The sequence below is a fragment of the Hippopotamus amphibius genome, chromosome 3 (genome assembly GCF_030028045.1).
Source record: "Hippopotamus amphibius kiboko isolate mHipAmp2 chromosome 3, mHipAmp2.hap2, whole genome shotgun sequence".
Classification (NCBI taxonomy): Eukaryota; Metazoa; Chordata; class Mammalia; order Artiodactyla; family Hippopotamidae; genus Hippopotamus; species Hippopotamus amphibius.
The window spans coordinates 170,996,666-171,023,690 of record NC_080188.1 but is presented as its reverse complement, the minus strand read 5'-3'; the positions used below and the strand labels follow the sequence as shown (position 1 = coordinate 171,023,690).

The following is a 27,025-nucleotide window of genomic DNA, read 5'->3' as shown; positions in this document are numbered from 1 at the left end:
TGCTTGTTTGGCATCATTAAGGGAGATGTGACCCTTTGAAGAACTGAGATGTTTGTGTTTTAAAGCCCGATTTGGTTGCTGTTTAGTTTCCCTTTCTGGTTCCCTGTAGACCCCAGTGTCTTCTTGTGACAGGGCTCAGTGCCTAGCCTCAGGTCACTGTTCTTTTCCTTCTCCACTTCAGAGTTTAGCTGCATCCCTGGGTGATAGGACTTTAGATGGCTTTTATCTTTATGCTTTTCTGTGTTTGATTTTATTTTCTGTAATAAGTATGCATCATTGACAGAACCAGCCCAAAACATTAAAGCTATTTTATTGTAAAACTAAACAAAACTTGACTGCTTCTTGTTCGATTTCGTTAGATCTCCGTTGGAGATGGACTAGTTCAGCTTAAATCTTAATCCAAGTAAAGCTTATTCTTTGTCCTTCTCCAGGAAGCATTTTCTTAGTTTAGTCAGCATTAACTCCAGCCACCCAACCTGCTTTGCTGGAAATCCTGGATACATCCTGAACGACCACATCCAAACACTCTCTAATCCTGTCAATTGTCTGTTTAAATCTCCCTCAAATATGCCCCCTTCTTTCCATCCCACTTGCAACTGCCCTAGTTTAGGCACTTACCATCTCTCACCTATATTATTGTAATGCCCTTCTAACTGGTCTCTCCACCTTCGGTTGCATTTCCTATAGTGCAGTACAGTCTCCTAAATCATGACTCTTCCCTACTTAACATTCTTCACTGGCTCCCCACTGCCTATGGGAGTCTGAGTCAGAATATTTCAGCATGGTCTACACATTTTTTTTAAACTTTTTATTTTATATTGGAGTATAGTTGATTAACAACGTTGTGTTAGTTTCAGGTGTTTCAGTTTCAACAAACTGATTCAGTTACACATATACATGTGTCTACTCTTTTTCAAATTCTTTTCCCATTTCTTAAGCCCTGACACCAACTTTATCTCTTGCCACTTCTCGGTAAGTGCCCTACACTTCAGCAATACTCAACTACTTTTCCATCTCCTGGATAGTTCTGGCTCCCTCTCATCTTGGGAGCCTTGGACCTTGTTTTTCTTTTGCTTGGAATGTCCCTCCTCCCTTGCCTGCCGACTAAACTCCTCTTTCTTTCTACTGGTTCAGAAAGCTAGAGTCAGGTAGACTTCCTCCATTCAATGTTCCCTCTTCTAGAGTAGCTGGCTTTGATAATCATTCCATCCGCTCCCACAGAATCCAGAAGATAACAACATCAACAATAATGATAAACCTCAATGCAGAAAAGTGTAAACAAACTGTTAATATGTACTGAGCACTTCTATGTCAGTGTCTGTACTTGGAACTTTGTAGGCATTAATTCATTTCATCCTTACCCTGTAAGGTAGGCATTTTTATTGTCTCTTTTTATTACAATACTTGTCCTATTGTCTTGAAATGGATTAGTTATTATCAGTCTCCCCAATTGACAGTTTTTATTCATCTTTATAGCCCTAGCAACTAATACAAGTTCTGTACATGTGGTTTTTAGAATGTGATGAAGCCAACATTTATATTTAATCAAGCCTTGAGCCCAAGGAGTGAGTGATATGAGATTCTCAGGCCAGTGGATAGAGAGGCTTGAGGTGTGGGCAGAGGCGTTCAGAATCCCTCTAGTCATGTTAAATGATCTTCCCCCTTGAATTAAATTGCTTCTTTAAGAAAAACACCTGGAGCCACAAAAAAGAATGAAATAATGCCATTTGCAGCAACATGGATGGACCTAGAGATTGTCCTACTGAGTGAAGTAAGTCAAAGACAAATATCATGTGATATCATATGTGGAATCTAAAATAATAGTACAAATGAACTTATCTACATAATAGAAACAGAGTTACAGATGTAGAAGATGCACTTATGGTTACCATGGAGTAAGGCAGAGAGGGATAAATTGGGAGACTGGGATTGACATATACACACTACTATATATAATAGGTAACTAATGAGGACCTACTGTATAGTGCAGGGAGCTCTACTCAATACTCTATAACAGCCTATATGGGAAAAGAATTTTAAAAAGAGTGGATATATGCATAACTGATTTGCTTTGCTGTACACCTGAAACTAACACAATATTGTAAATCAACTATACTCCAATAAAAATTAAGATAAATAAATACATAAATAAAGGAAAACAAAACAAAACAAAACAAAAACACCTGGGAGTCACGCTGTTTACTACCTTTCTTCACACCTGCACCTCAGGAAAATAACTTGAGGTCCCTCAACTTCTATTTCTATAGCAACCACCCCAATCCAGGTGGCCATCATAAAGCCAATGGACTTGTCCCTAATACTCTCTGGCTTCCTCCTGTTCCATTTCTACCCCCTTGCAAGTCATTCTTTACAAAATAGGCTGACTTAAAAGATAAGACTAGACATAACTTAGCAACCAAAATTCAAACAACATGATTAGGTTTCTGCTTAACTTGCCAACCTCAGTCTCATACCCTCCACACAAGGTGTTTCAAGCCTCCTGGTTGTCTGTTCCTCAAACAAGCCAAAGTTGCTCAGTGTCAGCACTTTCACACCATGTCCTCGGTCTAGAATGCTCTTCTTCCCCATAATTGGCATAGCTAGTTCTTTCTTCTCATTTAAGTCTTAGTTCAGATTATCTCCTCAAACATTCCTTGCTAGATCATTCTGTTTTGTTTTCTTTTCTGCATGGCTTTGTGGGATTTTAGTTCCCTGACCAGTGACCAGGGATCGAACCTGGGCCCCTGGCAGTGAGAGCTTGGAGTTCTAAGCATTGGACCACCAGAAAATTCCCTGTTTTTTGTTTTCTTCTTAACACATATCACTACCTGCAATCATCTTATTTACTTTTTAAAAAAATTTATCTTTTCCACTAGACACATAAGTATCTAAGTGCTGGGCTTCTATTATATTCACTCCTGTATCCCTAGCACCAAGAACGAAACACAATATTTTTTTGAATGAATAAATGAAACAAAGGAAAAAAACAAGTCTTCTGGTGAGCACAGTCTCAAAGAAAGGAGTCCCTGTGTTCCTACTGCTCTTAAATTGGTAAGAGGGGAGAGGTAAAGGACAAAAGCTATTGGGATCTATCAGTCCTATTGTCATCCAGTTGGCAGAATTAGCAATCACAGCTGTAGCAGAGGTAAACTGGGTGGGTTTGCCCATGACTGCCAGTCCTGAATTGATTGGACATTGAGGCCAGGTTCTGCTTTGGGGTGAACAATGCTGCCTGCTCTGGGTGGCCAGGGGAACTTATACAAATCCTCCTTGTGAAAAGGTCCACAAGAGAGTAGTCAGTTTAGGTAACCTGACCCATTTGTTCAGGGCAGCCTGATAGGGTCATGGGTGGCCACCTCAACCTGATTGCATGGGGATGGAGTGATTAGGCAGGCTAGGTTAGCTTGTACTGTCTTGCAGCCTGTGAGTGTGGCCCTTCAGTCTCTGTTGCCCTCATCATTCGCTTTTCACCTACCTTTGCTCTCTAAGTTTACCTACCCATTGGCCTGCGTAAAATCTAAGCGATCTAAACAGATGCAATCTAACTGTTCTATCTAATCTATGTCCTAACTTTCTCTGCATCATTATTTTTCTATAATTGTGAAGCGTCCTTTTAAATTACTTAAATGCCCCATTATTTCACTTATCTTTTTCTATTTTTTTTTTATTTTTTACAATAAACTGCATATATTTAGAGTGTACAATTTGGTATCCCAATCTCCCAATTCATTCCCCCCCAACCCTCCCTGCTTTCCCCACTTGGTGTCCATATGTTTGTTCTCTACATCTGTGTCTCTATTTCTGCCTTGCAAACCAGTTGATTTGTACCATTTTTCTATAGTCCACATATATGTGTTAATATACAATATTTGTTTTTCTCTTTCTGACTCACTTCACTCTGTATGACGGTCTCTAGGTCCATCCATGTCTCTACAAATGTCCCAGTTTCATTGCTTTTTACAGCTGAGTAATATTCCATTGTATGTATGTACCACATCTTCTTTATCCATTCATCTGTTGATGGACATTTATGTTGTTTCCATGTCCTGGCTATTGTAAATAGTGCTGCAATGAACATTGGAGTGCATGTGTCTTTTTGAATTATGGTGTTCTCTGGGTATATGCCCAGGAGTGGGACTGCTGGGTCATATGGTAGTTCTATTTTTAGTTTTGCAAGGAACCTCCATACTGTTTTCCATAGAGGCTGTATCAATTTACATTCCCACCAGCAATGGAAGAGCATTCCCTTTTCTCCACACCCTCTCCAGCATTTACTTATTTCACTTATCTTACTGTCTCCTTATCTAGTTCTCTGAAGGACACAGCTAAGAACAATTTACAAGGCATTAAAGCATCCCATGACAAACACTTCAGGCTAGCGCTTCTAGTTTTCCTAGGTGGTCAGTGCAAACTGCAACGATCCACAGTTCTAGAGGAGAATTCTGCAAGTCTTTAGAGGAGGCACCAGACTCACCAGTCCCGCGCTACCACACAGGGTGCCTTTTCGGACTGGCAGCAAGTTGCCTTGGTCCCATTTCTACAGCACATTGTACCGCTGGGGCAGAAATGGACAGCCAGCTGCTGTGGCGGGAGGTACGGTCTCCTTGCGCGAAGCTTCCCGCGTAGCTGGCCAAGGCCAGCTGGGGGTTCCAGCCTTGGGGACCCCGCGCGCTCGGGAAGGGGCGGGGCGGCCGTGGGCGGTGGGCGGAGCCTGGCGGATGCCGGGACCACCAATGAAATTCTGAGCCGGCGCTGGCCGTGCGCGTGACGCTGCGTAGCGGGCTGCGAGGCTGGGGGCGGAGGGGCCGCGGAGTTGGGAGCTTTACCTTCGCCTGCGCGTGGGCTGTCTGCGTTGCCGCCCTGGGGCGTCCGGAGAGGGCGGCAGGGAGCTCACGTTCCTACCAACCGCGCTGTGACGGCATTTCGGCTTTGCCTTCCTTGCTGAGGTCCTCGCTGCCGGGCTCCGGCCCCAGGTAATGCCCATGCTCCCCAGTCCCCTCCTCACTTGCCGCCTGGGTCCACCGGCCTCTGCCTGAGAGGAAGGGGAGAGGAGTGGCGGCTGCAACTCCGGCCCGGCGGGCCTGGCCTTGTCCCAGGCTGAGGGGCGGAGAAGGCGGGCCGGAGCCGGGAGGCGGGGGAGGTTCTGCGCGTCCTGGGCGGCTTGGGGGATGGGGCGGGCGGGAAAGTTACCTTCGGGCGCCAGGATGGAGGTTTGTTTTGTGTCCCCCCCCCCCCAAATCCTGTGGCATCTCTCAAGTCAGTAATAAAGAAAGTTATGAATTAGACAATTTATTCCTTAAAAAGCGAAACCAAAAACGCACTCAGGGAGTCAGCTTCTGAATGATTTTAGGGAAAAAAGGGTGAAGAGATAAGTGGTACTTCAAGACATCCAAATCTGGGTACCAAAGCCTTTAATCAAGCTCATATTTTATTTGGACATATTAACGTGTAATTAAGTTTCTGTCATACTTAAGTGTTAATGGTCATGCAGTTTAAATGGTATGTATACTTAGAAGTTATTTGTAAGCGAGAGACAACTATAAACTGTATTTTCCATGTTTATATATAGATTACGTTTGTTGGTCACTTAATATTTAAGTGGGTGCTATCTGTTTAAACTACTTTTTTTCAGAGTCCCTTGAGTAGAATTCAACTGGAAGCATTCTTTTTTTTCTTTTTTTCCTTGCTTTAAGTTGGGCCGTATGGAAAAATGGCTTGCTAATAAGAAAGTTGTGTGTTTTCTAGGCATGAGGATGGATTTTGGAAGAACCTCTGATACATTCAAGAGTAATCATTTTAAAATGCACAGTGTCTCATTGCATCACGTGCTGAGAACTCTGAAAGATTTCACATGCTTAGGATAAAGATCAAAACAGTGCTGCCACTTTTATCTCCATTTCAGTTTGGGCCACTGTTCTTCTGCCTCTGGGCTCAAGCCACACCGGTTTTATTGTTCTAAGGAAGCCTCTTTCTCTTTACTATATCCTGATCTTTAGGGGTTTCCTCCACCTCTATAATTTGCTGATTTCCTCTAATATCAGCCCAAATACCACTTCTTCAGGAAACCCATCCTCACCTGGTTAAACCCTCCTAGCACTCTTTTTCTTAGTTGCAGTTAATCATTAGGTGTAATGAGCTGTATTAGTTACTTAGATGATTCATTTCCTTTACTGTCATGCAAATTTCATGAAGGCTGGGCTAGCAAGTTCATTTTATTTAGGTCTTATTTCTCAGAGTCTGGCCCAGCACCATGAAAGAATGAATGAGTTGGAGGACAGAGAAGGGAACTTTTGAATGAAAAATGTTAACTAGAGAAGATGACCTGTTTCTTGTTTGAAGGACGAGGAAAAAGTTTTTAACAAAGGCTAGTTAATGAAATTATTTTTGGAATTTATCACACAGGATAAATGGTGATACTGACCATACAGATGTAAATCAGAATTTGTGTTCCTTAGCTTTGCTAATTGACTTAATGACCTAGTCCTTTGATGTGTAAATATAGGGTTATTCTAGGGCAAACCTTTGTTTGGAAAGAAGAAAGAAAGTTTATGTTTTGAATTGTTAAATTTATCTGTAAAGTTTCTCTCTACCCCCTACTGAACCTGGGAGTGATGTGGCAAAGTGTTCACTTAGAGTAGGTGTTCAGTGTTTCTTTGTTTTATAGATGTATAGGTTCTTTTGAAAGCCTTTTTAATAGGAACGCTGCGGGCAGGCTGAAGTGAATGCTTCTTTCCAACATGGTTCATTTCAGTGGTTCAGTCTAGTTCTTTTGGTTTTGCTTTCTTAAGGCAAGTTAAGATACTACCACACTGAACATTCCAAAACCAATGAACTGGTTGGATTCTTAAATAATTGTGCAGTGTATTGTACTTTTAAAATAGCTATCTAGGGACATCCCTGGTGGTCCAGTGGTTTATACTCTAACCTTCCAGTGTAGGGGGGTTCGGGTTTGATCCCTGGTTGGGGAATTAAGATCCCACATGCCCCATAGTGTGGCCAAATAAAAAAACCCCAAATAAAATAGCTATGTCGTCAGCTTTATGCCACTTTGGGTATAAATATTTCTACCGCCAGTTATTGGCATGTGACTTTGAGTTTAGTAGTAGTTCTGAAACTTTTGCATCTTTTAAAATGGAAATGTTAAATGAAGTGTGTGATTCACTGACCCTTTCACCCAGCACTGTAAATGTTACTGGCATGGTAAACATGGGTGCCTGGTTCCTTTATTGCTGAACCTCTTGAGAGACTAGTCTTATGGTCATGATTTTCACTTCCTCAATTCGTTTTGCAAACCAGTATATTTCTTTGTCCATCTTCCTGAAACTGTGCAAGTAAATTGTAGCTATTAATGTGGCGAAATTGTGAAATATTCCATGTCCCACCCTCTGTTTTTTTTCTCCTCTATTTTTCTGCTCCTACCTGAATGTTCCATGATATTGACCATAGGTTATCTCCTGAATCCTCTAACTTGATTTGGAATATTGTTTGCTCCTGGTTCTCCTCTAATCTTTCCTAGGTCTTGCTTTTTTACAGTTCTTTATTGCCCTGTAATATTGGGAGAATCACTTAACCACTTTTAAAATGGGATAATAGTGGGAATTCCCTGGCTGTCTAGTGGTTAGGACTCAGTGTTTTTGTTTCCTTGGCCCGGGTTCAATCCCTGGTCAGGGAACTAAGATTCCAAAAGCTGCAAGGCGTTGCCAAAAAAAAAAAAAAAAAAAAAAAAAAAAGCCGGGGTGGGGGGATAAAAGTATCTGTTGCATAGATTGTTGTGAGGATTAAATGAGCTGAGGTAAGTACTAGGCAAATGTTAGCTTTATTATTCCCTAAGTAATCTCTTTTCTTGACTTATGGTCTCTCCCTGAGACTTCTCTTCTTGTGCTTGGTGTTAGCTGCTGCTTGTACGCCAATGAACCCCAGATCTCTCTCTTCAGTCCAGGTTTGTATGTTCTTCTGCCTGTTGGCTGTCATCACATGGCTGACTCACAGTTGTATCATATTGAACTTACTACTCATTTCTCGTCTCCTGTAGTTACTTAGCTTAACTACACCTGTAGGCCTAGTTAGGAAACAGTTGGGATTCTGTATTTCCAACTGCCTTCTGGATGTAGCCACCTGGATATCTCATAGATGCCTCAGTTTAGTGTTTGTAAATTTATCTCTCTTATATCTTCTTCATGAACTCATTTGTTCATTTAAGAAACACATGTCGGGCTTCCTAGGTGGCGCAGTGGTTAAGAATCCGCCTGCCAATGCAGAGGTCATGGGTTCGATCCCAGCTCCAGGAAGATCCCACATGCCGCGGAGCAACCAAGCCCGTGTGCCAAAAAAAAAAAAAAAAAAAGAAAAGAAAAAAAATAATAATAATAAAAAAAGTATTAAAAAAAAAAAAAAAAGAAACACATGTCATGGGCTTCCTTGGTGGCGCAGTGGTTAAGAATCCGCCTGCCAATGCGGAGATCACGGGTTTGATCCCAGCTCCAGGAAGATCCCACATGCCGCGGAGCAACTAAGCCCGTGTGCCAAAAAAAAAAAAAAGAAACACATGTCATTTGAGCCTTACGTTAGGCCTTTATCATTTTGTGAGAGCTCATTGTTCTCCCCATAGTCCAGGAGGGCAGAAGTTCCTCCTTTACTCCTCTTGAGTTCTCTCTCTTTTTTTCCCCCAGTATTTGTTTTTTTATTCTGAGAAAATATACATAACATAAAATTAACCTTTTTAAAAGCATTGTAATATTGCAGTATAGTTGATTTAACCCCTCTTGAGTTCTTGACACAAGGTAGATTAACAGGAGAAAAATAATTTTTAATTCATGTGCATGGATGTCTCATAGAAACAGGACCCAAGAAGTGGACAAAGTAGGCAGCTTTTATATGTTATAGACCAACAATAAATTAGAGAGGAATTCACAGGACAGAGAAGCTTAGGTTTGGTGCTTGATTCGTAAGGAACTTAAGCAAAGTTTGGGCTTGGATAGTAAATTAGCAAAGAAGTGGCAGGTGTTTCCTTATACAGGCCTCTGGGCCCTGAATTCTCCATATCTGGTGATAAGGATATCTTTCTACCTCCCCTTACAGGGAGGGCACCTTTTACAGGGGAGATTTATTTCCTGCTTTCTGGGAGAGAGTAGGGTCAAAGTCTCCCTCTTGCAACTGCTGTTTCTTCAAAATAGTCAGTATGCCATTGGGGCATATTTTGGGGCAGCCTGCCTGGGCCCCAACAGTGCCCAGCTCTCCTTTTTCTAGTACATCCTCCACATTGCTGCCTGAGTTCTCACTAAAAGATGTCGTCAGACAACTGTCAAGTCACCCTCTTGTTTAAAAGCCTCTATCAACTCCTTATTTGTGTGTTAAGTTCCAAACTCCTTAAAATCACCCCTAAGGGCCCTTGACCTTTTGTCCCTGCCCTTCCATTTACCCTGTGCTCCAGCCTTATTCCTTCTCTTCCTTTAAGGTTTAACCTAGATTTTACCTACTTCGAGAAACCTTTCCTACTTGCTTCTAAACTCTGTTGGGCATCAGGCCTGTATTCTCTTCATAATGTGCATACCTCTCAATTACTGTTGTGTACTACTCCTATAATTATGTTTTTATGCGTTTCTCCCACTAGTTTTTCATTCCTTGAGGGCTCAGACTGTTGTAATCATCTTTGTATCCCAGAACCTGGCACGTAGTAGACTTCAATAAAATGTTTGAAATAATGGATCTATCACTAAGGTTTGTGCTTGTTCATGTTTTCAGAGTGCTCTTCATCTGGTTCTGTTTTGATGCCTGGCAAACTTCTATGTCTTCTTTGAACTCTGGCCCTAATGTCTTCTTTGAACTCTGGCCCTAATGTCACCTTGATGACTTATTCAACGTCTCTCAATTGTTGGTTATGCCTTCTCTTGACACAGTGTGTGTGTGTGTGTGTGTGTGTGTGTGTGTAAGTAAGTGTATAAGCACAGTTAATGGGGTAGACCTCTATTTTGTTTCCAGTACATCTAACATCATTGTAGAAAGAGGTGCTTAAAATACATGAATTCTCAGGTAATTGGCACATACCTTTTAAGTGTCAAAACTTTAAAAATTGTTTCTCAATACAAATTAAAATTTTTTCCTTGCCTTCTGTGTTTAAACTACCACAGCCTTTTAAAAGATGTGCCAGGGTCATTAAAGCGTGAACTTCAGGAGAGTGGGAGTTCCCTGGTGGCCTAGTGGTCAGGATTCCGGGCTTTCACTGCTTTGGCCCAGGATGGATCCCTGGTTGGGGAACGAAGAGCGTGCAAAGCGGGCATGTGTGCAGTGCAGCTTAAAAACAAACAAGCAAACAGACAAACAAAAAACAGTATGAACTCAGCTAAGGTCTGCAGGTTTGCTTTGATGCAGTGATGTGCTGGGGGACTTACACGAAACTTAAGCCCTGTAACCCTGCATGAAAAGACCTATGCTTGCTTTCTCTTTTTAAAAGTTGATTCCTACTTTTAAAGTTTTCTTTCTTTACTGTTGTCTATAATTATGCTTCTGGATGTCACTACTTTTATCTGTGTGAAAATGGGGACAGGATTACCTACCTCACAGGGTTATTGTTAAGTTTAAAGGCGGTAATGTACACAAAGGTCTTATCAGAAAGTATAGCGGATGGTAAGTACCCATTAAAAGGAACTTAATAACAGTTCTAATAATGTTTGTTCTAATTATTTGAATTGTTTCAGGAGAACAATCTCAAGTTTGAGAGATTTTCCAGTGAAGTAGAAGTCATGGCATTTGTTAGCAGACTGTTTTTCAAAGTCTGTTAGACAGCCTAAGTTTATAATTGGGACCAGGATGGCAGATGTTGAAAAGTCTTAAGCTCTAGAACAGATCATTTTTATGTACATCCATATAACTTAAACCCCAAACTGGGTTCTAGTTTTTCTTTTAGTGTTAACAGATAAAGTTAGAAATGAACATGAGTTCCAGCTCTCATACTACCCTCTTGATGATTGTTTCATGATGAACATGTGAAGGGAAGTTGTTTTATTTCCTTACTGTGTGTGAAAATGCTTGATAACAATTCATTCAACAAATGTGTATTAAGTACAGACTTTCAGGCACAGTTCTAGATAGTTGGATAAAATGGTGAAGAAGACAGTTGTACTTTTCATGGGACTAGTCTTGTGGGGTAGATAGTTAACACTATAATGTATTAGGTCATAGTGCTCTGAAAAATACAGCAGGGTAAAGGGGTAAGACTGACAGGGTGTGAGAGGTTTATTTTAGTTGGGGTAGATAGGGGAGTCCCTGGGGAGGGGACATTTGAGAACTTGCCTGAAGTGAAGGGGGAATCCTTGAGGGTGTCTGGGTGATATAATCCAGATAGAGGAAATAGCAGAGACCTGTAAGTGTGAATGAGCTCTGCCAGAGGGAGAAACAGCAGGAGGCCAAAGTAAGGAGAGTAGAGCAAGTGAGAATTGGAGGAGGAGCTGGAGGGTGGGGAGGTGAATGGCAGATCATGGAGGACTTACTAGACAATGAGGAGGGCTTGCAACAGAATTCAGTGCTTGAAGGATTTTGAGCCAGGGGAATGACCTGCTCTGATTTACCTTTTAAAAGGGTTACTCTGGGCCCTGCGTGACCAGAAGAGAAGGGAGAAGATGAAGAGAGACCAGTGAGGCTACTGCAGTGAGAGGTGGCTGTGGCTTAGAATATGGTGAAGGTGGTGGGCATGGTGCAAAGAGGTTAGAATGGGATATGTATTTTGAAGGCAGAATAAAATGGACTTCTTGTTGGATTGGTTAAGGGAAAATAAAGAAGGATAACTTTGGGTTTTTTGTTTTTTTGTTTTTCATCTGGGCAAAGACTGACTGCTAGTCCCATTAACTGAATTAGGAAGGACAGAAGAATGGAATTGGAGGGAACATCAGTAGTTCAGTTTTGGTCATGTTAAAGTTTGAGATGTCTGTAAGACATCTACCTACATAAAGGTGTCCAGTAGGCCTTTGGATAGGAGCCTGGATCTCAGAGAAGTCTGGGCCTGGTGAGGAGAGAAGAGTATCATAGTAAGTGAACTGGTGGTGAACAGAGGGTTAGACACTGGAAATTAGAATTGTGGACATGGTGCAGTTGTTGGCAGTAGTAAGTTCTGGGGAAGATGTGACTGGGGCATAAAAACAGCTTTTTGGAGAAAGGAAGAAGTCAGGGAGCTTGGAGGCCAGGAGCTTGGATCTGTGTACATGGATGAAGTAAAAGAAGTGTGGAAGAATTAGTGGAAGGGAGAGAGGGGAGTGTGTGAGGTGTTCACATCCTCAGCGAAGGAGGGCAATGATCAGGAAGATAGTACATGCAACAAAGAGAAGTATGTGTAATAATCTGGCTGAGGTATTAAGGAAGGGGAGGAGGGACAGTGACTTGGAAGTAATAGGAAACGAGGAGGAAAACTTCTCCTGTGTTAATAGGAGGGCAAGAAAAAACTGGTACACCTCACATATGAGGGCAGTGATCCACATCAAGAGCTAGAGACCCCTTACAAGGGTGAGTCAAAAATTATCCACACTCCAGTTATATTGAAACGTCTGTAAATTCTACAGCCAGAGTGCGGATAGTTTTTGACACACCCTTGTAGAATTACTTGCAGTTTGAATTTTTGACTCTGCAGCAGCTAAAGTAGTCTGCCTGGCTAGTGTCTAGATTGGTAAGGGGATGAATTCACAGTCCTGTCTTAGATGAGCGGTCAAAAAGTTCAGCTCTCCTTCATCTCATCTGGATGACTGCAGGAGTCTGCTAGGAGGATGACTGCAAGGAGGTCCCTTGCTTATGCTCTTTCCCTCCTTGCGGTCTGCTCTCCACACAGAGGCCAAAGTGATCCATCGTTGTAGAGAAGGAACAGTTGAACTGAGCATTACTGTAACTTCCCTCCATTTTGTGCCACTGTTACTGACATGCATGGCAGGAGGAGCCCAATTTAGACATCACCTCATAATCTAATGATTTACATCATCTGAGGATTTGGTCAAAATTGAGGTGAGGCATAAGTAATAGTCATCTTTCCTGACATCTGCATGCAAGACAATGACAAAATTTTTTAGTGTTTTCTTGGAAGCTACATTTGAAAAAGTGTATAATTATGGAACTTTTACCCTCATCTAGCACATATTAAGAGCAAACACAAGCAGAATTTGAGGGATGATATGACTTTATGTTTGTGTCACTTAGCATACAGGGCATAGATATGTAGGGATCAGATTCACTTAGTTAATTTTTTAAGCTAGGTTGTTAATAAAGTGTTGGCACTCTAGTGTGTATTACCTTTGTGTGTGTGTGCAGTAGTATTTTTCACTTTCTAGATGAAGAAACAGATTCGGAGGCTGGAGGATTTACCTGAGGATGCAATATAATGGAACAGAGAGGAAAACTTACCTCTTGGTGTTGTGATACCAAATCTTGTGCTTTCCCCGGTGTTTTATGGTGCTCTTTTCCTGCTAATGGAGGGAATTGAAATATTAGTATAGACTATGACATAAAGACTTTTGTGAAGAGTTAGTGTATTCTTCTTTGGCTCACTTCTAAAATAAGTTGATGGGTCTATGGCAGTGTAATTGTGCACACTCAGTACCTGTGGTTTAGCTTTTGAAGTCAGGCTTTATTCTGTAGACTAGGTTGATGGTTCCCAGTCTCATCACCAAGGACTCCTTTTCATTTTTTTTTATTGTTCCACAGGGTACCCAGGCTTAGATTTTTTTTCCTTTTGGTCTGTTTAACAGCATTTGTTTGTCAAACTTGGTTTGTTTGTTTTTTTTAACCTTTTTTCACCTTTTATTTATTTTTAAAAAATAAATTTACTTATTTATTTATTGGCTGTTAGCAGTGACGATGATGCTCACTGGCGTTCTCCCAGCATATATTTTCCTCTTGATTCTCTAAGTTTAGAGAACGTATTGTATTACTAAGAATAATTGGTTGTGGAATTATTCTGATAATTCCATAATACATACATCACTTTCTGTACTAATATATACCTATCCTATTCCAGATGCTCTCCTCTAGATTTGGGGAATTCAAAGAAAAAATACCATTTAGTCCTTGTCTTTACGAAGCTTATGCTGTGTGTAAGAGGCAGATGGTATTGCCCATGGAGTATCTTACTGTGACAGAAGGCACAGGGTGCAGTTGGACCACAGAGGAGGGTGAGGTGAGAGAAGGTGGTCAGAGAAACTTTAGGAGAGGAAGTGAGTCAAGGCCATCTGGTGATAACAGTGTAGGCTTGTGGAATCCAGTAGTTCTGGTTTTGAATCCTTGTTCTGCAGCTGGAGAGTTACACGATTTGGAGCAAATTAAGTCACCTCCCTAAACTATAGTTTTCTCACTCGTATCATGAGGTAATACCTACCTCTGAAGTTGTACAGGTTGAGTAAGAAAGTGTACCTATAGTGCCTGCTAGGTACAAAACAGCTGTTCATTAAGTCAAAACTGTTATTACAGCTGCTGCTGTGACTCTTACTTTGAATGGTAAGATTAGCTAGAAAGGGCAGAGGAGAAACAGCTTCCTAGAGACAAGAAAGAGTATGTGGGAAGACATGGTGACCAAAGACAATATTGGGGGAATAAAATAGTAGTACCTAATTTAAAGGGGAAAAAAAGATTATATTGAGATTAAAATAATAATACATGTAAAACACACAGGTACTCAAAAATAGAGTCCTTCTTTTTAATTCTATACTATTAACCCCTATATAATTCCTTTTTGAAACATCTTGGTTCTTTTTGCATCTATTCTTTCTCTGTTTTTGTCCTTGATTTCTTTTCTTCTTGTTGTCTTACTTGAAGTCATCCCTTAGAGATTAGTTGTTAGTTCTCACTTCTCTGATCTTTTTTGTTGGAGAATTAGATATTCTTCTGGCTTCTGTCACTGTTACACACAAAAAAAACTTTAAAATTTATCAGTTGCCCTGACCTCTTTCCTAGGTTCGTCTTTTTAATTGGATCTTATTGGTCTCCTAAAATTTCTACTTGGTATATTCATTTACTATTCCGTAATTCTGTTTCATTTGGTTTCGGGAAAAAAAGGAAGGAAACGGATCTAGATTTGTCAGATTTTTACTTTGGCAGGCAGTGATATTTAAGAAAACAGTCAAGCTAACTGTGTACTCCATTTCATACAGAAGAGGACATTTTAACATAACCTTTTAAAAAGACCATAATCTTAGAATTTTAAAATAATGTAGTGAGTACTTTATTATGTTTTACTCCAGACGACTGAAAACTTCTACAGAAAAGTAAAAGACTGCTTTGAAGTAAACCTTGTACTAAGCTCTCAATGGCTCACTATTGCCTAACTGAAAAAGTCCTAATTTATTAGGCCTTTACAGTTTCACCCCAGCTCTTTTTTCAAGTCTTTTTTCCCTTGTCACATTTCTGTTACCAACTTAAGAAAAAGAAAAAGAAAAATCCAAATAGTGGGTGGTGTTTGTACGAGGGTGAGTCAAAAATTATCCACACTCTTGGTTATATTAAAACTTCTATAAATTCTGTAGCCGGAGTGCGGATAATTTTTGGCTCACACTGTAGTTTGGATCTGACTCAGGTTAGAATCTGACCCTGCCATTAGCTTTGTGTTCTTGGGCAAATTACTGTGATGAGAAGAAGCAAGCAGCCGTTGGCGTCCTGGAGCTGCACTGTTGCTGCAGTCAGCTAGGCCTTGGTGTTGCTGTGACCTAGCCTGGCACTTAACAGCTAGGTCTCCTGGGTATTCTGTTGAACACAAATGGTTTCACTGGACATCAGCATCACACAAGGCCAGTCTATGAACATGATAGACTAAGACAAGAATAAGACCATGTTATAATCATGTCTTAACACAAATGAAAACATGAACATTACCCCAAGTCACAAAATATCCAACATCCCCCTTTCTAGGCTACTCGGAATGATTCTTGCTGCTTTACCAATTACAGCTTTAGCTTCCCTCTAGTCTGCCCCCCTTTAGAGAAGATTTGTTGGCATACCCAATCATCAAATTGTCCTCAAGCCAGAGTGAACCCCTGCTTCTTTGGACTCCCCCAAAATCACTTAATCAAATCCCAAATCCTAGATAAGTCATACCTAATATTTTACTTACTTACTTATTTATTTATTTATTTATTATTATTTTTGTGGCTGTGTTGGGTCTTTGTTGCTGTGCGAGGGCTTTTCTCTCTAGTTGTGGTGAGCAGGGGCTACTCTTGCAGTACACAGGCTTCCCATTGTGGTGGCTTCTTTTGTTGAGAAGCATAGGCTCTAGGCACTTGGGCTTCAGTAGTTGCAGCCCAAGGGCTCAGTAATTGTGGCTTGCAGGCTCAGAAGTTGTGGCTCATGGGCATAGTTGCTCTGCGGCATGTGGGACCTTCGAGGCCCGGGGATCGAACCCGTGTCTCCTGCATTGGCAGGCAGATTCTTAACCACTGCGCCACCAGGGAAGTCGCAGTCATACCTATTATTGTCTTACTGAGATGCCCCACAGTTTCGCATGGTGTACATTCCTAATAAACTCAACTTGTTCAGCCATAAGTATGTTCCTGGTGTTTGGGTGGAAGGCATTGACAGTAACTATCTGGAGCCTTATTTTTTCTCATATGTGAACCAGGAGTAATAACAGGTTTTTTGCAGAGTTTTGAAGATTCGATAAGAAAACTTAAAGCACCTAGCAGAGTCCTGGTAGTTAGTGAATACTCAGCAAAAGCTTGTTTCTTGTCCTCTAGTGAAGTAGTCTGATCAGTCATGGTCCCCTGAACAGGGCTTACAAGGACCTTGTTTTCACCCTTTCTCACCCATGGAGTGCTCCGTTCTCATCCTTCAAGACTCAGGTCACATACCTTCTTTTCTGTGAAACCTTTGCACCTCTTAGTGATCTCTTCTGTCTCTGCACTTCAGGTATGTATCGTTTTTACCATTGACTTGGCTACTGATTGCGTTCTACCTTGTGGCATCTTTATACTTAGCTTTTATTTAATTCTTAATTTTTCATGTACTTATGCCTTGTTTGTTCAACTAAATTATTCTTTAAGAATGGGGGCTGTGTTTTGAAACCAGGCGATTACTTTTTATAAAGACTAATTTCTTCATACTTGTTATGGTGTTTTGTACTCAGAAAATGCTTAAACGTGATTAAAGTAAAACAAAAGGAAGAGAATATATCATTTGTCGCCTCCCCTAAAAAAGGTGATATTGTGAAATTTGCCTAAGCCAGATACTTAGTTTAAAGCTTTTTTTTTTTTTTTTTTTTTGGCACACGGGCTTAGTTGCTCCGTGGCATGTGGGATCTTCCTGGAGCTGGGATCGAACCCGTGACCTCTGCATTGTCAAGCGGATTCTTAACCACTGCGCCACCTAGGAAGCCCTAAAGCTTTTTATATCTTCTTTCCTAGACAACACAATGGTGGGCGAAGAGATGTGTGTAAGAAAACGGCTCTCAAAGTCCAGTAAACATGCTGAGGAAAAGGAAGAAGGCCAGAGAGACTGTACAGAGGAGTCCCAAGAGATGCCTAGTAACGGTAAGTAAGGCTTTTGCTTTTTTTTGAGGTGAATTAATGAAGCAGGAAACAAATTCAGTGTGATAGAACAAGGATTGCCATCTCTTTAGCTCTCTTATAAATGGATGTGATGGTAGGCACTGTAAAGTACAGGGGAGAAAAATAAATTGATGAAGAGAATGGAAAGAAACTGTTTAGGTGAGTTGCCAGTCATAGCCGCTTTACATACTGCTGGTGACACTGGTGTGTAAATGGCTGCACCTCTCGTAGAGGTGAGCTTTATTGATGTAAGTGGAGTTTGCAATGGATGCTTTAATTTAGTTTTATATATCTGGTAACGGAGAAGCTAGAAAATAAGCCCTTTCAAATTAATTCATTGAACATCTTTGGGGTATCTTCTATGTTTTAGACATCATTCATTCATTTACTCATTCCTTCAGCTACCTAACCTATCAGTAATTATTGGTGTCCTGCTGGGTGTTGGGACTACAGTAGTGATCAGTACAGATGTTTTGCCGTCATGGAGCTCCAAGTTAAGTGAATGAGAACCCCTCTCTCCCCTATTAACATAATTAGATTATTAACATAATTAGATTATTATAAGTAAGTGCTACTGATGATCACTCTTGTAGATGTAATGAGCATAATGAGAGTAATTAGCAGGATACCTAACCTAGTTAGTTCAGTACTAGGTTATAAATCTTTGGGGAGTTTTGTTAGTTCTCATGTCCAAGTTTGCTTAACATGAGTACAAAGAAGACTATTACATTGTACTTGTTAAGGTCAAGGTTTATGCTTAAGATTGATAGACCCGTAAACACAACTCCAGTTGATGTCATCTATTGCATCAGGCTATTTATTTTTGCAGTGACATTTGTATAGGTTTGATTTCAATGAGGATTTGAAATCTGAGGCTTGTTTGGTTAACAAATAGGTGTGGAACTTTCTGAGATTGTCTTTGGCATCCCGAGACTTCTTTCATAAAGAAAAGCTTTTGTTCTTCCTACTTAAATTTAATTGTAAATTAAATGCAGCAGCTGGATCTATGAATATAAATGTTGCTGCTAGGTTTGTATAATGTAGTTTGATTGTTGGACTCTTAATTAGCTATTTATGAAATATTTATATTGGCATCTGGACTAGTTTTAGTGTGATATAAATAAAATGTGAAATTTGTGCAAAAGGGTAAGCCAACATTGGGTAGAAACCTTCCCCTTCCATGATTTAGGGACTGGGTGCTAATTCACTTTTTTTTTCCCACATTGTCTTTTTATTGAAACTTTCTGTTACCAGATATGATTTTCTCTCTATGTCCCATTTTTTAAAAAAGCTTTTAAACTATTCTAATTTCTGTGTGCTTTCAGTACTCGTTATTGTCTTCGTTCATTTAGGTTTAATCATTCCAGGCTTTAATGCAGATAATAAAAATTGAATTGTTTAGCCTAAAACAGGAAGTCTGACCTCCTCCTTGCTTTAATGTAAGTAATGCTGATCTGAAAATACCATGTGTTTCTCCACTTACTTTAACATTGGTTCACTTTGGGGGAGTAAGCAGATGGGTAAAATGTGACCTTTGAGTAGTGAGGACTTAAAGGACACTATGCCATGCCAGTCATTGTGGCCTGTCAGCCAGGACCAGGGGCATCTGCACTGCCTGGGAGCCTGTTAAAAATGCCCCACCTCGCACTTAATTGAATAAAAATTTCATTTTAATAAGATTCCCAGGTGATTCATCTGCAGGGTAAAGTTTGAGACACAGCTCTTAGAGTGGCAGTTCTCAATTGGGATGTGTATTAGAGTTCTCCAGGGAAGCAGAACAAATAGGATCTATATAAATATATAAAAAGGTTTATTACGAGGGCTTGGCTCAGATGGAGACTGAGAAGTCCCACAGTTTACTGTCTGTGTGCTGGAGGCCACGTACTTTTGAGTTGCTTTCACCTCTTGGCTATTGTGAGTAATGCTGCTGCTATGAACAGAGGTATTCCATTATCTCTTCAAGACTCTGATTTCCATTCTTCTGAATATATACCCAGAAGTAGGATTGCTAGATTCTGTGGTAGTTCCATTTTTAATTTTTTGAGGAACTGGCATACTGTTTTCCCTTGTGGCTGCACCATTTTACAATTTCACCAACAGCACACAAGGGTTCCAGTTTAACCACATCCTCACCAGTGCTTGTTATTTTCTGTTGTTGTTGTTGGTTGGTCTGTCTTTTTAATTGTAGCCATCAAAATGGGTGTAGGTGTTACCTCATTGTGGTTTTTTTTTTTAATAAATTTATTTACTTATTATTGGCTGCGTTGGGTCTTCGTTGCTGCATGGGTTTTCTCTAGTTGTGGCAAGCGGGGGACTACTCTTAACTGCGGTGCGTGGGCTTCTTATTGCAATGGCTTCTCTTGTTGCAAAGCACAGGCTCTAGGCGTGTGGGCTTCAGTAGTTGTGGCACATGGGCTCAGTAGTTGTAGCGTGTGGGCTCCAGAGTGCAGGCTCAGTGGTTGTGGCGCACGGGCTTAGTTGCTCCGCGGCATGTGGGTTCTTCCTGGACCAGGGATCGAACCTGTGTCCCCTGCATTGGCAGGCGGATTCTGAACCACTGTGCCACCAGGAAGTCCCCTCATTGTGGTTTTGATTTGTGTTTCTCTAATGATTAGTGGTGCTGAGCACTTTTTCATATACCCGTTGGCCATTTGTATATCTTCCTTGGAGAAATATCTATTCATATCCTTTGGTCATTTTTTTTTTTGTTGGGTTATATGCTTTTTTATTGTTGAGTTGCAGGAGTTCTTTATAATACTCTGGATATTTACCCCTCATCAGATATGATTTGCAGATATTTTCTACCATTCCATAGGTTGCTTTTTCACTTTGTTGTGTTCTTTGCACAGAAGTTTTTAAGTTTGATCTGATTCCATTTGTCTACTTTTGTGTTTATTGCCTGTGCTTCTGGTGTCATATCCAGGAAATATTTGCTAAGCCCAGTGTCATGAAGGTTTTCACTTAAGAGTTTTATAGTTTTGGGTCTTCATTTAGGTCAGTAATCCATTTCCAGTTATTTTTTGTGTACTGTATAAGATAAGGGTTCAGCTTCTTTCTTGAGCATGTGAATATCCACATCAGTTTCAGGAGTCGGCATCTGTGGTAGGCTGAAAAATGCCCCCTTCCCCAAAAGGTCCTAAAACCTGGAACCTATGAGTGCTACTTTATATGTCAAGAAAAGGGGGCAGAGGAGTCTTTGCAGATATAATTAAGTTGGGAATCTTGAGATTATCTTGAATATCCATCTGGGCCCTGGATGCAGTCCTGTATAAGTGGGAGGCAGAGGGAGATTCTATGGTACACAGAGGAGAAGGTGATTTGAAGAGGGAGCAGAGAGAGATTTGTAGATGCTGGCTTTGACAATTGGAGTGCAATGGCCAAAAGCCAAGGAATGCTGATAGCTACCAGAAGCTGCAGAGCCAGGACAGGATTCTACCTTGGAGCCTCCAAAGGGAGTGGGGCCTTGCTGTGTGTGACGCCTTGATTTCAGCTAGGCCTCTAGAGCTGAGAGAGAATTTCTGTTTAAGCCACCGAGTTTGTGGTAATTTGTTACAGCAGGTGCAAGAAACTAATACACTATCTTAACAATATTAAGTCTTTCAGCCCACGAGCATGGGCTGCCTTTCTGTTTACAGACATACCTCGGAGGTATTGTGGGTTCAATTCCAGACTACCGCAGTAAAATGAATATCGTGATAAAAGTGAGTCCGTATGAATTTCTTGGTTTCCCAGTGCATATAAAAATTATGTTTATGCTACACTGTAAACTATAAGTGTACACTGTCTAAGAAAAGAAGATGTACATACTTAAATACTTTATTGTTAAAAGAATGCTAACCATCATGTCTTCAAGTTGTAATCTTTTTGCACAGATCACCATAACAAATATAATAGTGACAAGTTTGAAATATTGTGAGAATTACCAAAATATGACAGAGACGTAAAGTGAGTAGATGCTGTTGGAAAAATGGTGTTGATAGCTTTGCTCAGTGCACGGTTGTTACAAACCTTCAATTTGTAAAAACAAAAACCCCTGCAATATCTGCAAAGCACAGGAAAATGACGTATGCCTGTATTTAAGTCTTCTTTAATTTCTTTCAACAGTGTTTTATAGTTTTCAGTTTATAGGTTTTACACTTTTTTTTGTTAAATTTATTTCTAAATATTTTGTTCCTTTTGCTGCTATTGTAAGTGGAATTTTCGTTATTTCATTTTCCAGTCATTTGTTGCTAATGTGTAGAGATGCAGCTGGTTTTTGTGTATTGATATTTTATCCTGCAACCTTGCCGAGCTCATTTATTAGCTCTAAGCGTTTTGTGTGTGTGTTTGTAGTATTTTCTATATACAAGATCATGCCATCTGCACATAAGTTAGTTTTATTTCTTCATTTTCAGTCAGCATGCCTTTTATTTCATTTTCTTGCCTAATTGCACTTGCTAGAATTTCCAGTAAAATGTTGAACAGAGTTGACGAGAGTGGAATTGGGATTCTTGTGTTGTTTCTGATCTTAGGGAGAAAGCTTTCAGTTCTGTTAGTTATGCTAGCTGTGGGTTTTGTAGGTGCCCTTTATCAGGTTGAGGACATCCTCTACTTTCTCTTAATTTACAGGTAGTGCCTATTCTTGACTACCTTTTATTTTGCTGCATTGTTCATTTGATAGCTAATTAATGAGTCAATATGATAATAACTACTGACAGTTTATCATGTGTCAGGCACTGTGCTAAGTGTTTAACAAACATTAACTTGGTTAATATACTTCTATTCAGTTTCAGTGTTCTTTGAGATCTGTACGTAAATATTTGAACAAAGAGAATAACCTGCCTTTTGTAAAAATTTTGAGAGTCCCTTGGCAAAAATATGTGAAAAGGGTTAGTATCATTGTTACTCTGTAATTTAGCCCCTTCATCCAGTTTATGCACCTAATCGTAAAACTGGCCAGTCCATGTAGAGCTTTGATCAACTGAGTAGGTTGAGAACGTATTTTTTTTTTCTTTAGGATAAAAGTAAAACATGTTTATTTTAGAAAGTGCAGATAAGCAGAAGTTGAAATGTTTTATGATTTTTTTTCTTGGCTGAATTCCTAGAAATTGTTTTTATGTCAAAGGGAATATATGCTGATAAGATTTTTTGGGTGTGTATTGCCAAATTGCCCTCTGGAAATATTGCACTCCTGGTAGCAATATGAGAGTGCCTGTTTCTTCAACCTTTCTTCAGTCATGGATGACGTGACCTTTTGAATAAACTCTGTGGCATTTTGAGAGATGACAGATTCCACTTTACTTGAAAAAGACTTTGTACAATGAGACATAATTACCAGCAGCAATAAAGTTATTGAATATTAATTAGTACTTTTTATAGTTTTTAAGGTCAAAAGGAGTTTGGATATCTTGGTTCATTATAGGTAGATTAGTTAAAAGAAATAGGAGTTACTAGCTGATACTTGCTTTGATAGCTTTTTAACTTAAAAAAAAAAAAGAATTGTGCTAAAAAATAATCCTGAAGATTTCAGATTCTAAGAGGGCAAACAAAATATTTTGGTCAGTGATTAATTTTTCCTAGGATGTGATGTACTTGAGGCAAATTTGTGTTTTAGGAGAATTGCTGAAAATCATTTGAGTACAGTTTTGCCCAGGCATAACGGGTACATTCCTTTTTGAAATAATAGGACATGAAGGATAACTTGTCTATTTTGAAAGAAAAGAGTGCCTTATAATAGTCTTTTGCTTCTGATGATTTATCCTTCCTGGTCTTATCTTTATATGTCATCAAGCCTTGGAGCAGGAATATAACTGCAAACTGTAACAGTGTTCTAATGGGGAAAATATATAATCAGCTTTATGACAGTTTTTAGGATATAGTTGTTGGAAATATGTAGGGATGCAAAACTTGAAGGAAGAGCTTATATTTTTTAATCTGTCTAGAACATTCTGGAATCTAGATAGTTTTAATAACTTCATCAAAATTAAAATCTTTGGCATTCTAGGCTCTTAGAATAATATTTGCCTTTAGCAGTCTTTTAATTATGCCCTTACTTGGAACACATGCATCTGAGATTAAAGTCTGGTTTACTGCCTTTCAGCCAACAGGTTATTCTAGTGTCAATCTATTTACTTTTTTTTTTTTAATTAATTAATTTATTTTTTGGCTGCATTGGGTCTTTGTTGCTGTACATGGGCTTTCACTAGTTGCGGCGAGCCGGGGCTGCTCTTCATTGTGGTGTGTGGGCTCCTCACTGTGGTGGCTTCTTTTGTTGTGGAGCACAGGCTCTAGATTTGCGGGCTTCAGTAGTTGTGGCACATGGGCTTCAATAGTTGTGACTCACGGGCTCTAGAGTGCATGTTCAGTAGTTGTGGAGCATGGCCTTAGTTGCTTCTCAGCATGTGGTATCTTCCTGGGGCAGGGCTTGAATCCATGTCCCCTGCATTGGCAGGGGGATTCTTAACCACTGCACAACCTAGGAAGTCCAATTTATTTACTTTTGATCTGTTTAAATAAGGCAATGTACTAGGTTTGCTAGTAGTAGGGTTCAGGTGATTGAGATACTAAAATGTAAAATGGTCCTATGTTATAAATTAAATAAATATAGTAACTAAATGGTATTGGAGACCAGCTGGTGTGGAGGTAAGGGGCACATTGCTTTAGAATGGAGGGATATGTCTCACAGAGGAAGTAGAATTTGAGTTTAGTCTTTGAGAAGGAGACTGGGAAGGAGCTTTCAAGAAAGCCAGGTAAAAAGGTGTGGGTTTTCAAAGGCATAGAGTTTAAGACTGTAGAGCATTATGTGTATGGTGTTTTGTTTGCTTTCAGAGAGGATTGTGGGGTGGGGAGGTAGTACAGAGATGGATTAGTGGGGTTTTTTTATGGATAGGAGAACAAAATGGGAAAGGCAAGAGAAAGAAGATACGGCTTGGAGTCTTACTGTGTATGCAGTCATTGACTGCCTGCCTATCTGTGTGGATGACTTATAGCTGGCAGATATGCTTAGATTTTTTTCTTATGCAAAACCAAGGAGAGCAAATATGAAAGCAGTCTTCATGAGTGTATAGCACTAGGTTCACTAAGGTATTAGTTTATCTTCTCACTGATGGTGCTGGCATCTCTTCTGTTCCAGATTCTGAAGTAGCTTTATCGTTCCCTGCTATGTAATACATCAGCTGAGAACTTTTTTAGTTCAAACCTTCAACATTTCTATTCAACATCAAACCTTCTAACATTTCTATTAAAAATCATCTCTACTGATTTTAAAAGTAAGATCATATGACATTGTAAAAGTTTATTGGTAATAAGGCAAATTCTCTTATTGCATATGTGGGCAACCCACATAGTTGATACTGGCGTGGTGACAAAAATAAACAAAAAATAACTGGTTGAGTACTGTTGTTCTGGATTATTTCGATTATAGACTAGAAATCTGTTTATAGCCTAAAAATTATAGACCAATTGTGATTGGAACATTCATTTATTGCTTTTGTAGATCACCCATTATATACCTTTAAGATTTCAATCTGTCATACTCATGATAACTAGATTTGGGCTATTTCCTCTTCAGTCGTCCTCGTTCAAGAAATACAGGATAGTTTGGTTTCATTAATCTTCCCTTAAGCAGTCCTGTTTTTTGTTTTTTCCTACATGCGGGATCATATTTGGGATCTCTTCTGCAATTTGCTTTTTCTAAACTTAGTAAATTTTGGATATCTTTTTATTTAGTATAAGTAAGTGTAATTCTCTTGAAGATATCTGCGCAGTATTTCTGTTGCACAAATGCTTGGTAACTTAACTTGTCCCTTACGGTTGGGCATTTGGGTTGCTTCCAGGGTTTCAATATTATAAACAGTGCTGCAGAGAACATCGTTGAAACAGTATCATTACTTTCTTGTGCCAGTGTACTTGTAGGATACTTTCTTTAAAGTGAAATGGCTGAATCAAGAGTTTTTGCTTTTACAATTTAGGTATTACTAAATTAAAAAAAAATATTATACCAGTTTATACTCCCATCTATATTGTTTCCCTGTACTCTTGTCAATGTCTTATCAATCTGTTTTTAAACTTGCTAATTTGAGGGGTGAAAAACAGTATAGTATATAGCATAAATTTGTTCTTATAAATTATAAATGAGGCAGAGAACTTTTTCCATATATTTACTATGTTTTTTCTCCAAAAGTCCCATCCGTTTCCGTTGCCCATTTTTGTTCCCTATCAGATGGCTATTATTTTTCTTTTATTTCTGTGAAGAGCTCTTTCTACATTAAGGAAATTACTCTTTGACTGTCATGTACTGTGAATATTTTTTAAGTAGCTGTTTGTCTTCTAAAGACTTTGCTTATGGTGTGCCTTAACATGTTTAGTTTTTATGTAATCACATAATTCTTTTATTGCTTTTAGATTTCTTGTCATGCTTAGAAATCATCAAGATAAGGAAAAAGGAAAATGGATGAATTGTTTTACTTTTATGGGTTTTTTAAGATTCAAATTTTGATCCATTTGCAATTTATTTTGAATAATAAGTGAGCTAGGGATCTTAATTTCATAGTTTTTCAAAATGGCCAGCCAATTGTTTCAACATTATCTATTAAATCTCCTTTTCTGTATGATATTTATATACTACTGACCCTCATTTCTAGTTTAGATTGCCTTTCTCTAGTAGTGTAGAATGTGATTAGTGGAGAATTTTGAAAGGTTTTTGAGGTCGATGGAGCAATAGAGGATTTAGATGTATTATACTTTTTTTAAATTTCTCCTTTTGCTTCTAAGATTGATAAATGGTTGATTCTTTCTAGGACTACTCCTAAACCCCAACCATCCTTGGACATAAAGATGGCTTTCACATGACTCTTTTAGATTACTTATATCTCTGTGGAGAACAAGGTGAAGCTGGGATGAAGGTCTTCTAAGGCATGGTCAATGAGAGTTTTCTAGAAAATAACAGGATTTTAAAATGAGTTTGAACTTCTCTAGGCAGTGAAAACCTGCTAATCAGTGCCTACGCATTAGCTAATTCTGTACTTGCCACTAGGAGACAAAGAAAATGCTAGTTAAAAGAAGTGAAACTTGAAAAATGGTGATTAGTCACTGCCCAGTACTCCTTAGTCATCTTTAGGAATTGTCACTGTAAATAGGCCTTGATTTTTTAAAATTTTAATTAATTAGCTTTAAAATTTTTTATTGAAGTATAGTTGATTTACAACTGTGTTAGTTTCTGGTGTACAGCAAAGTGATTCAGTTATATATATGTTTATTCTTTTTCATATTCTTTTCTATTATAATTTATTATAGGATATTGAATATAGTTCCCTTTGCTATACAGTAAGATATTTTTGTCTATCTTTTTTTTTTTTCCTTTTTAAAAAAATTTTTGGCCGTACTGCGCAGGTTGCAGCATCTTAGTTCCCCAAGCAGGGCTGGAACCTGGGCCCACAGCAGTGAAAGCACCGAGTCCTAACCACTGGACTGCTACGGAATTCCCTACCTATCCCTACCTAATTCCCTTTTATAAATAGTTGTTTGTACTCGATGATGGGTGA

At 39.4% G+C, this 27,025-nt stretch overlaps 1 protein-coding gene across 3 annotated transcripts in view; it reads left to right on the top strand.

Annotated features, from left to right (window-relative positions):
• The window catches only part of SOAT1 (sterol O-acyltransferase 1), a 122,305-nt gene that overhangs the window by 60,997 nt on the left and 34,283 nt on the right, over positions 1-27,025 (top strand). For 2 of the 3 annotated variants that reach the window (XM_057729168.1, XM_057729170.1), the window contains one exon: positions 17,361-17,486. In XM_057729168.1, coding sequence (XP_057585151.1) covers positions 17,369-17,486 — 118 coding nt within the window. In that variant the 5' untranslated portion in view covers positions 17,361-17,368. Of the gene's footprint in view, positions 1-4,838; positions 4,974-17,360; positions 17,487-27,025 lie in introns of those variants that run through there. The other variant, XM_057729167.1, reaches the window with a different exon arrangement.